The sequence below is a fragment of the Chanos chanos genome, chromosome 13 (assembly GCF_902362185.1).
Source record: "Chanos chanos chromosome 13, fChaCha1.1, whole genome shotgun sequence".
In the NCBI taxonomy this organism is placed as follows: Eukaryota; Metazoa; Chordata; class Actinopteri; order Gonorynchiformes; family Chanidae; genus Chanos; species Chanos chanos.
The window spans coordinates 4,005,513-4,017,500 of NC_044507.1; the positions used below are offsets into that span (position 1 = coordinate 4,005,513).

The following is an 11,988-nucleotide window of genomic DNA, read 5'->3' on the forward strand; positions in this document are numbered from 1 at the left end:
CAGGTTTCAGGGTTGCTGGCCTCTTCTCCTGAAGTTTGATATGATAGTCAGCAGAACTACCACCCTGCAGGATGGGATATGGGCACCACTGGTCTATGAGGTTGTGTGTGTGTGTGTGTGTGTGTGTGTGTGTGTGCGTGAGTGCGTGTACGTAATGGAGCTCTTTTCAGACTGCTGAAAGGATAGTTTCTGTGATGTGAAATCACCTGTGTGTATTTCCTACCTTTATCCTAACAACATTAACAAAATGTAGCTATTTTTCATCTGGTTATGCTCAGTTTGTCTTCCCTGTTGACCCGATTAGCTGTCTTTCTCTTGTTCTCATTCTTAATAAGTTGACAAATATAATTTAACTTTACGAATGGGTTCTGTCGAAGGCAGATCAGTGAGTGTTTGACATGGAAGAGTGATTAGGGAAGGGGGCATGTTTTTAATGGTGTTGATGGTACGTTGAGAAAAGAACTGTGATGACACAGTGGATTTTGGTGAGAGAACCAGACAGTGGTATCACAGAAGGTGACTAAAAGTGCAGTTATGTGGATGGCGTCACATGAAAAGTGTTGGGAAGTGTTGCCTTTTGGCACATTTTAATTGTATGTTTTAGCTCAAAATACTTGTTCCAGTGTTCACCTGTAAATTAATGTTCACCTGTAATTTTTTTTTTTTTTTTATTATCTGGACTGACAGTGCTAGTGTCAGTGTGTATATATACACGTTAGTGCCTGTACTCTTATTTAACAGTGATGCTTCAACTGATATAGAGCAGTAGGTAACTTTAAAGATTTTACTACTGCAGTGTTCAATGAAGGTCACTTAAAGTTTGAATGTGTTTTACCAATAATCCGTCCAGTCTGTACTATTTAAATAAAAATAATATGTTCATCAAGAGCGTCATTTAGACTGTCTTATTATATAGAGTTTATTCACATCTTGTAATTGTAAACATTGACGTGGAGTTTTAAAGTGAAACCGCAAGCCCCAACTCTTCGGCCCTTTGTTATTATGCAGGCTTGTAATATCCTACATGTCAGTAACTTGCAGTTAAAGCGAGTGGGAGTTTCAGGACTTGGGTTAGTGCGTCATTACCCCCTGGCCTTTTTTTTGTACTATTGGTCAGCTCAACCCACGAACGGGCGGACTCTGTACCGTCCTAAGTGTGCTCACATTCACGTGTTGTCCGCGGGGGGGAGCAGTTTCTCGCCCGTTCCTAATAGGCCCACATCTCTGTCTGCTTCTTCACCGCTCCCCGTACATCATGAACTGAATCTGCCCGGGACAAACTGACGAAGATGGCGGCCAATGACCGTACCCGGTCCGAAGCTGCGAAGCAGCGACGACAGGATCAGCTTCAGAGATGGCAGGGGTCGGAAACTGACCTTACCGGACCGGAGAAACGAGAGCAGTCCTTATGGTCCGGTTCCCGGCGGGCCAAAGTTCAGTTTGCCCAGGGAGCTGTGTTTATGGCCGCTTGCTCCGCCGGGGACCGGGAGGAGGTTGAGAGTCTACTGAGACAGGGAGCTGACATCAACCATGCCAATGTAGACGGACTGACGGCTCTTCACCAGGTAGCCAGACCTTCCTTTCCTCCTAGATTTGTTGATTTGTGAAGAGTTGAATTTATACGCTGCGTCCGGTCAGACTGTTCAACACTGTTACTGTGTTTCAGCCTGAATCGTTTCAGTTAATTCCAAAACTGTCGAAAAGTATCAAAACTTTATTAAAACAGCGGATTTGAGAACTTTGCGTGAAATTTACTTTGCGTTGTAGTCTGGCATACCGCGAACTGACAACAATTTAGGGGAAACCCCCTCCTGTTCCCCACATGAATAAAGGAGCACATATATCCCTAAGTTTGGTTTTCTGCATAACTCGCTTTAGCTTCTCCGTTACGCGTAATGGATTTGGTCATTTTGGCCGGCGGAGCAACATTTGTCATTTTGAGCGGGGTCGCGATTTTTCCCTTTTTAAAAATTTGCTTTGTATTTAGCTATGCAAGGAGCAGTACCACAAAATAACGATCCACGTTACTTGAATTGTTGTTTTAAACATGAATGCTATATTCTTCAACTTGACAACAGTGACCATAGATCGGCAAACCCGAGTGTCAACGGTTAGAGTTCTAGTAGGAATAGCTTAGAGGGCTATGTGGCAGTTTTCGCTTTAAGTCCGTTGACTAAGTCAATTATGTAGTCCTGCATTCAAGGCATCCCCTCGCTCGACATACACTGTATATTCACTGTTACTTGAGAGTGCTAAAAGTTTCTAGGTGTGTTTGTGTCGTATAGACTTGTGTTTTTCAAGCGAAGGGCATTTTTTCAGTCCTTTAGTGGTGCTGTCAGTTTGGGGAGTGTCCGTCAGCTACGGCCCGCTCCGTTCACCTTTGGCTTGAGGTAGCTTCTACTTCTAAAACCGAGTTTAACCACATCGAAACGGGACTTTCTTGTATGTATGAACGGTAGCTGGTATTTTGAACGGGCCTTTTAGGCTCAAACTGAAGTTCTAAGGATACATCAACTTCGCCACAATAAACTTTTCAAGAGTTTGACTGTGGTGATTATATAATGATTTGAAATCCGGATAATGCAAACTCCTGTAACAATACAGATTAGGATGTTTGCTTGATTTGGACGGGTTTTGAGTTATACTACCATCGGAGCTGTTATTACTGAGAAGCCGGTTTAAAGGAGTGTGTGTAGACAGAGTTGTAGGCGAACTCACTTTATGTCCCCATGTAAGGGTGTGTATGTGTATGCGTGTGTGTATTGTGACCTGTAACCTCTTAACATGACCGCGATCCCATTGCAATTACGTCATCTTTCTGCAGTAATCTTTTTTTTTTTTTTGCTGATGTGTATTGTTGTAGTCTCAATATTATCTTGTGTAAACTTCGATCAAGTTTAAACATGTTTTAATAGTAGGCTACTTAGTAGGCCAAGACACCATACGGTGCTGCTCAGCTCAGTACAGCACACTATTTTGAATGAAGTAGCGCTTACAGGTTAATGTCTGACGCTACATGACTCTGTTGTGTGAGGTTTAGTATAGAGATGTAATGTAAGCTGTGCATGTGTGGAAGGCCCAACAATTTGTGTGTGTGCATGTGTGTGCATGCGTGTGTGTGTGTGTTTGTGAGAGAGAGGAGAATGCTTTTCCTCAGTTGGATTTGTTGAAGGTCCCTGCAGAGGCAAAGTTGAGTTCTCTCCTGGAGAAACTCAGTGACACACACACACACACACACAGACACAAACATACACACACACACACACACACTGCACGGCATTCACGCAAACACTTTCTGTTACATGTATACACACACTGTGCAGCATTCAGATTAATTGGACCAATCAAACAGTCCTACAAACACACACACACACACACCTGCACATTCAGTACAGTTTCCGATAAACCAACTAACGCAACACACACACACACACACACATATTTACCCGGTCATAGATGGAGTCACAGGGCTCGTTTACGTCTTAGCCGGTTCACTGTAAACATTTCCAGCCTGCCAACGCAGGGGCAACACAAATATAAAACTGAGATAGCAAAGACTGGGGTTCCTTCAGCTGTGAGCATTCCAACATCCGCTCCAAACCAGCCAGCCGTAAACCAGCTTTTGATAAAGTTAATCAACTATTCTCTCTTTGTAGTGGGTTTACAACAGTCGGCAGCGATTCCGCAGAATCCAAGTGTTTCAAAAAGTTCCTTTTTGAATTCCTATTGGTCGTCAGGGCCATAGCAGTCTATAGCAGGAAGTCTCTGCTGCTTTGAGTTAGAACAACAAACAAGAAAACTGCCTCCAGGCAGATTCCCTCATGAGAACTTAGTAAGAGTGTGGAAATGTTTCTCTCTCCTTTTTTTTTTATTTTTTCTTTGTTTGGTACTCAGTGGTTTTGCTTCTGTGTAAGTGCAGTAAAAACATGTTGGGGAGGCCTTATGATACATATAGTTAAAACAGCGTGAAGATGTGTATTTTTTGGTGGTAGGAAGACTGTGTCCTCAAATGTTCGTGTGTCATTTGACTATATGTTGAGTGCGCAGTTAATTCCAGCCATGAAATCTAAACATTTTGTTTATTTGAGTAAACCATTGTTTATATTTACATAAACATAATGTTTGCATGTGTGTTTGTACTGTATATGTTTGTAAGTTCATGTGTGGCATCCTCAGTCAGAATTTGCGTGTTTGTTTATAGGTGTGTGTGTGTGTGTGTGTGTGGATAGGAGTGGGTGAATATGTGTGAGAGAATATGTTAGTATACGGGCATGAGTGTGTGAGTATATGTGTGTCGTTGTGAAACAATGTGTGTATGTGTATGAGTGTGTTTTGTGAGGGAGTGTTTACATTTGCATATAGTTATGAGCATGTGAATGTGTGTTGTTGTGAGAGAATATGTATATTCGTGTAAGAACATGAGTGTGTGCATGTGTGTGTGCGTGTATAATTGTCATAGTGTTTTTTGTGCCCTGTGTGTGTATGTATAAAGTGTATGTTGTGTGTCATATGACAGTTCATTGTCAACCTCTTAATTTTCCTTTCACCCAGTCTGTCCATCTCTCTCTCTCTCTCTCTCTCGCTCTCTCTCCCTCTCTCTCTCTCTCTGCTGTTGTTCTCCTGTTGCTTGGTGACCATGATTAAATATAGGTCCATGCACTCCAAATTTTCCGTCCCTTCCGTCCAAAGTGTGTCTCTCTGTTTCTTCCTCTCTCTCATTCTCTTTCTGTTTCCATTATTCTCTCTCTCTCTCTCTCTCTCTCTCTCTTTCTCTCTCTCTGGGATGGAAAACTTGATGCCTTAGGCAGTCCGTGTGGCTGTGTTCAGAGGCAGAGGCCAGAGCCTCTCTGACTCACTCCTCAATGACCCACTGAAGTACTGCAGAACAGCTTAACACATTCACACTGCAGAGAGAGAGAGTGAGAGAAAGAGTGAGTGAGTGAGTGAGTGAGTGCATCCTCTGTTCCCTTCTCAAACAGCAGGAGGGAGGGAGTGAGTGAGGGAAGAGGGAGTCATTTGTCAAAGGGGCTTTTCTTCGTGCTGGAGAACACTTTTCGGGTGTCCCCGGGTTCTGGAAGGTCGTGCTCCATCCAGCTCTCTGTGACCAAACAAGATGCTGTGTCTCCCCGTTGTGCTTTGGGAAGACATTCCGACTGCAGGGTGAACGGAATAATCAGCCCACATTAAAGCAGCTCTTTGTCTAAATCTGCTGTTTTCCCTCATTGGTCCACCCTGTTACTACAGCCATTTTGTGTCTGTGCTATGCCTGCCTCCAACTCTGCCGTGCCAGATGGAGTCTTGATCAGTAGGAGTGAGTTTTTTCTGACTGTCTGAAACAGGAGCGTGAAAACGGGAAGCAGAAAAGGATGGTGAGAAGGGTGGTACTAACACTGAAACCTCAGACATTTACTTTGCCCAATAAAAACAAGTGTCACACACACCTGGGTTCTCTGCTTCTCTTCTTCTTAAATTTGTCTCTAGAGAGCTAGGAACATTGTGTTTTATGTGCTACTGTCTGCACTGTTGAGTGCTGCTCACCTTTTCCCTTGTGGAGATAGTTGGTGGTAGAGTGTTTTGAACCGTCTTTTTCACGTGCTGAAACATGAAGGGTCTTAGGAGTTGACCTAGTGGACGTGCAACACCAGTGGATTCCTGTTTTTTTGTCAGTATGATCTTACGAATGCATTCTGTGTGTGTGTCTGCGTGTGTGTGTGTGTGTGTGTGTCTGTGTGTGTCTGTATGTGTGTGTGTGTGTGTGTGTGTGTGTTTACTGTACTCACCCCAAATTAGCTCAACATTTGTCCCCAGGCAATGATTTAGCATATGCTAGTTTACTTTTATTGCTTACCGCAGTAAACATCAAGGCGTACACACTCTGAATCAGCTCATAGCCTGTTCACAAATCTACACAGGTGCTACACACACACACACACACACACACACACACACACACGTACGCACACACATGCAAACACACATACACAGCTTTGAGGGAAGGGACATTGTGAGAACCCAGAGGAAGTAGCCAGGTCACTGTGAACAGAAGCTTCCATGAATTCCACCGAGACCAGACATTCCGAAGGTTTCTGTCCTGAAAGTTCCAAAGGTTCCTTCAGTGCCATCGTGGTCTTTGTTTTGTGTTCTGAGCGCCTGTGAGGTCACGTGCTTGTGTTGTGGAGGTGCGGCTGATACCTGTGGAGGACGCCCTGATCACATGGGGAAATGGTTTTGCTGATAAGGACAGAGTGCATCGTCACTCTTCCCCTTCATAAGGTCAGCCCAAAGGTCAAGGTCAAGCCTGCGGCAGCTTAGCGTTTAGCTTAGAATGAGGATCAGTGGGAGTGGCCTATGTGGCTCAGGTAAAAATATTCGCCCGTTTTCTTTTTTTCGCCTTTTTACCGACGAGTAGTCACCTTAAACTGACTCGTGATGGATTAGGGATTTGATTCATTGTATTGACTTGTTATAGTTGAGATTTTCCATGCTAAGATTAGCTACAGTACAGTAGGTGTGTCTGAGGTGGAGAGAAGCGTGAGATTTGAATAAGCCATACCTTTACCTTACTGTTTCCATGGTTTGCACGCTAATGCTAACACCATCGAACTCAGCCTCACAACCAGTGAAAGGAACCAGAGACTGGTGTACTACACAGCTGTTTTCAGGTGGAAACAGGATGGTGAAAAAACAAAACAAAACAAAAAACAAAACATGCTAACCCTTCCCCACAGGTCCGAGTCTGTGTCCCTGCCCAGGGGGCTGAATATTTTTGCTCGCCGGAGAAAAGTCCAGCTGTAAAACTGATTTCCCAAGCGGAGATCCCAGGATTGTCGAAAACCTCTCTCAGTAGTTTCACCGCAATTAAAGTGATGAATGTGTGCTTGCTCGAAGAGGCAGAGAATACTTGTGGGTAATATTTTTTAGCATGAATCCAGGCCGCTGTTCAAATTAAAAGCATATTCTTGAATTTTTATTGAAGCCACAATAACATGTTCTAGTGTTTTGTGATGATGGATCTTTCCTCTGCTCTCTCTCCCTCTTTTCCTCCCCTCCCTCTGTTTGTTTATTGGTTTGTGTGAGCTGCTTCTCTGTATTAGTGTTTATACTGCAAAATAACTGGTGTCTCTTTCTATATCTCTCTCCCTCTTCCTCTCTGTCTGTCTCTCTCCCTCTCTTTCTCTCTCTCTCTCTCTCTCTGTGTATCTCTCCCTCGCCCTCCCACCGCCCTCTCTCTCTCTCTCCCTCCCACCGCCCTCTCTCTCTCTCCCTCTCCCCCCGCCCTCTCTCTCTCTCCCTCTCCCCCCCCCCTCTCTCTCTCTCTCAGGCATGTATAGATGAGAACTCAGAGATGGTGCAGTTTTTGGTGGAGAATGGCAGTGATGTAAACAGGGGGGATAATGAAGGCTGGACCCCCCTGCACGCTGCCGCATCCTGTGGATTCATACAGATTGCCAAGTGAGTGAGTGTGTGTGTGTGTGTGTGTGTGTGTGTCCATTCCTTTGCTAATCCTCTGTGCTTTTATAATAACACGTTTCAGTGTGTTTACGTACGTTAAGGGGGATATGGTTTGTGACTATGAATGTATGAGAGTCTGAAGAGGGAACGCCACACGGTGTCTCTTCATAAGAACGTTTCAAAATGGGCCAGGCCAAAGCCTCAGCCTTAACCCATCCATCCATCCATCCATCCAGGTAGGAACCTTTCTTTGCATGTCCTCGGTTTCAGGTACTTGCTAGAGCACGGCGCGCAGGTGGGGGCGGTGAACAGCGAGGGAGAACTTCCTCTGGATGTGGCAACGGAAGACGCCATGGAGCGACTGCTGAAGGAGGAGATTAAAAAACAGGGTGAGAGGGGGAAAGAAAAGAAAAGAAAAGAAAAGAAAACGCACTTCTCACTGTCCACAGCACCAGACACACCACACGCAGTCACGCTCTGCACCTGTTGACTTTTAAAATTCAGTTTCCCTGCTGCCCTGTGCTGTTTATACGTTGTGTGCGACTGAATGTGAAGCTCAGAGAGACTCGCGTAATTTGTTTAAACGTGCGTGTTTACAAAGGCAGCGACTGCATCTACTACGCATCCAAGCTTCCAAATGCAACCCAGCAGGCGGCAGCTCAACAGTTTCTCCCTCCATAAGAGACAAAAACTAACTTGGGTAGATGTGTATTGAGTGTGTGTGGGGGATGGCTGGTGTAGTTGGTTGGTGTTGGTTGGAGTAATTTCAGATGACTCGACTCAAAGACACACCTGTGTGGTAATTTAGCGCCAGGCCACTAGAGTGGACTAATTAGTCATTGCAGTTGATTAGAAAAAAAAGGATCTTCTAATTGGTTACGATACAGTTTCGGCTTCAGGACTGTTTAAAGTATTCTCCAGAAGTATGATTTGATTTTTTTTTTTTAAATGAAGGATCCTACGGCAATTCCAAAGAAAAATGGCGCTTGAATCAACCGAATGGCTTTTAGGAGAAGATTGTGTTTGAAAGTGAACTGATTAAGCATCCAGGCCAGCTATGAGTAGCCTCATACCTCATTTCTCTCTCTCTCTCGCTCTCTCAGGGATCGATGTGGAGCAGGCCAGGAGAGAGGAGGAGAGGGTGATGCTACAGGATGCGACGGCCGTGTTAGCAGGAAGTGGTTCTCTTAAGCCCCACCCCAACACGCGTGCTACAGCGCTACACGTAGCCGCCGCGAAAGGCTACATCGAAGTGCTGAAGTGAGTGAAAGACCAGAGACGGGGGCAAGAGAAACCGCAACTCTGTTACGGTGTTTCTGCTATTTCAGCTATGTGTGGTATTCACTAAAGTGAATAAGCATTTGAAAGATCCATAAGGTTGACGCGGTGATACCCTGCACAAGAGCAGTTACGGGAAGCCTTGGACGAAATGACGTTTTTATAGAGCTTGTCTGTCCAGTGTACACTTCAGACTGGGACCAGCCTCTGTCTTTGCCTGAGAAACCAGTGCTTTTATATGGGGTCAAACACTGGTATAGAGGTTCCGCGTAGTTCACTGCATAGTGGGGCTGATATTGCTTAGAACAGAATGGTATAGGTTTACTGAACACTTTGAAGGCTAGGCTGTCATTTTATGCGAAGGTCGACTGGATCAGTCAGCCAGGGAATCTTGGCACTTAGTCTGGCTTTTGTTATGTGATCTCCTGTCTGCTCTCCATACCGTTTCAAAATCCTTTGGTTCTTTCTCTCTATTCTTCCTTCTCTCTCTCTCTCTCTCTCTCTCTCTCTCTGTGCTCTGTGTGTCAGGGTGTTGCTGCAGTGTGGTTTGGATGTGAACAGTAGGGACTGTGATGGTTGGACTCCACTGCATGCTGCTGCTCACTGGGGGCAAGAGGAGGCCTGCACTCTGCTGGCAGAGAACATGTGTGATATGGGAGCTGTCAATAACGTGGTGAGGAGACCACACACCTACACACACACACACACATGCCCACACACACACACACTCAGTCACAGTCATCTGTGTTATGTAAGGTGACCAGGAAAGGCTCTGTATTCGTGGTGTCAATAGTCGTACTTTGGCCTTGATATGAACATGAATTGCCCCATTTTCATAATGTTCAAATATCTCTGGTTTGGATTGTTTTATATTTTGTCATTTTGTGGGTGCGTGTTTGTGTGTGTCTGTTTCAAAGGGCCAAACCCCCCTGGATGTGGCAGATGAGAATCTAGTGGACATCCTGGAAGAGTTGCAGAAGAAACAAAATGCTGTAAGTGTGTGTGTATGTGTATGTGTGTGTGTATGTGTATGTGTATGTGTGTGTGTGTGTGTATGTGTGTGTGTGTGTGTGTGTGTGTGTGTGTATGTGTGTGTGTGTATGTGTGTGTGTGTATGTGTGTGTGTGTATGTGTGTGTGTGTGTGTGTGTGTGTGTGTGTACGTGCGTGTGTGTGTGTGTGTGCGTGTGCGTGTGCGCGTGCGTGTGTGTGTGTGTGTGTGTGTGTGTGTGTGTGTGTGTGTGTGTGTGTACGTGCGTGTGTATGTGTGTGTGCGTGTGCGCGTGCACGTGCGTGTGAGTGTGCGTGTGAGTGTGCGTGTGAGTGTGTGTGTGTATGTGTGAGTGTGCGTGCGTGTGTGTGTGTGTATGTCTGTCTGTGTGTGTGTGCGTGCGTGAGTGTGTGTGTGTGCGTGTGTGAGTGTGTGTGTGTTTGTATGTGTGTGTGTGTGTGTGTGTGTGTGTGTGAAGAAAAGGAAATACTGTCTCCTCACAGTTCCGTCTGGTTTATGTTAAGAGACCACTCTCACTCCATGTGGCTGTATCTCCTCTTTAAGACAACCTTTAGTCTTTACTGGTTCATCTTTACTCTGTCCAGTACAGCAGCGTCCCAAGAGGCCTGGCAGGACCCTCATTCTACAGAATTTCTGTTTAAATAATCCCTCTAGATTACCCAGATGAACATCTTCAGTAAACAATCAGTATATAATCTACGTTAAATAATCTGAATGTCTCGTTTTCCTTTTTTCCCCCGGCACGTAAATTGGTTTTTCCTGGTTACCTCTGCTGCTGGTCTGTTTTAAGGCTGTGTAGTTTTATATCTGTCGTTCCTCATTCTGACAGATGTCTGTTCAGACTAAGCCCCAGACTAACCAGCTAATCCTTTACTGCAGCTGTGATTCACACTAAAACCCATTTAATTACTCAGCTCCAGACTTTGTCTGAAGATTATCAAAAGGAGGGAGTTGTTTTCTGACGTGGGGATTTTTCTCTTGTTTGCTGAGCTATAGTTGGACTGGGAGTTAAACTGGTGCCTTAGACTGTAATTTTGTCTGTTACGGTGGTTGAACTGGTTTTTATGGAAACGTGTGTGTGTGTTTGGTTTTCTGTTGTGTAGCTACGTTCAGAGAAACAGAAAATCACCCAGCCTCCTGTGATTGAGACCAGTCCTCCCATTTCTATGGCACCAGTCCGTCCTCGCAGGTGAGAGAATGCAGACACATGCACACACATGCACACAACGATTCACAGAAAAGCCCTTTATGAGTGGTTTGCTTGTTTCACACACACAACCAGCCATTTGCTGTGTGATAAATCTTGTCTCAAGAGAATGTAATGTTTTGCACTTGTTTGGCTTATATTATATATGTATGTACGTGTGCAGGTTTGTGTGTGCAAGTACATGCACACGTGCACGTACGTACATATATTTCTCCACAGCACTTTTTGGTTTATGATGCATGTCTGGCTATTTGCTCATTGGCTCTTTGTGCTGTGTTGCTTTCACTGGTTGGCCGGTGTGCATGTCACTTGTGGGTCGTGTCCACCCCACTCTGCAGAACTTCCATCTCTCGTATGAGTAGTAAGGAAAAGATCTGTCTTCACGAACGAGAAAGACATCAAGCCCCTGCACTCCAAAGCCCACCCACTGAGGAGGAAGAGGAGGAGCCTAATGCGCAGACACACCCACCTGCCCAATCCAAAGCCTCCAGCAGCTCCAGCTCTGAGGAGGAGAGCGAATCAGAGAGTGATGCTGAGTCAGGTGACTAGAAATGAGCATTTAACGCTGACTTTTTGTAATATGATCCAAAAATGATAAAAAAAGATGACAGTGACAATTTTAAACAGTGAGTGCTGACATGTCAAGATAAACGAGAATATGAACACAAACAGATTCAGCAGATATCACTGGAGGAGGATTTGATGTCAGAGTTTCACTTTTCAGCTTTAACTCTCTGCCCTGCCTCTAATGTCATACCTAGCCTGGCTGGACCACTCTGCCCTGCCTCTAATGTCATACCCACCCTAACTGGACCACTCTGCCCTGCTTCTAATGTCATACCCAGTCTAACTGGACCACTCTGCCCAGCCTCTAATGTCATACCCAGTCTAACTGGACCACTCTGCCCTGCCTGTAATGTCATACCCACCCTAACTGGACCACTCTGCCCTGCTTCTAATGTCATACCCAGTCTAACTGGACCACTCTGCCCAGCCTCTAATGTCATACCCAGTCTAACTGGACCACTCTGCCCAGCCTC

At 45.1% G+C, this 11,988-nt stretch overlaps 1 protein-coding gene across 1 annotated transcript in view; it reads left to right on the top strand.

Moving 5' to 3' along the window:
- The first annotated feature begins 1,277 nt into the window (after positions 1-1,277).
- Positions 1,278-11,988, top strand: part of LOC115827019 (protein phosphatase 1 regulatory subunit 12A) — a 19,954-nt gene continuing 9,243 nt past the window's right edge. The window contains exons 1-8 of the mRNA XM_030790974.1: positions 1,278-1,565; positions 7,322-7,452; positions 7,723-7,841; positions 8,556-8,712; positions 9,259-9,403; positions 9,648-9,722; positions 10,845-10,930; positions 11,287-11,489. Coding sequence (XP_030646834.1) covers positions 1,290-1,565; positions 7,322-7,452; positions 7,723-7,841; positions 8,556-8,712; positions 9,259-9,403; positions 9,648-9,722; positions 10,845-10,930; positions 11,287-11,489 — 1,192 coding nt within the window. The 5' untranslated portion in view covers positions 1,278-1,289. The remainder of the gene's footprint in view (positions 1,566-7,321; positions 7,453-7,722; positions 7,842-8,555; positions 8,713-9,258; positions 9,404-9,647; positions 9,723-10,844; positions 10,931-11,286; positions 11,490-11,988) is intronic.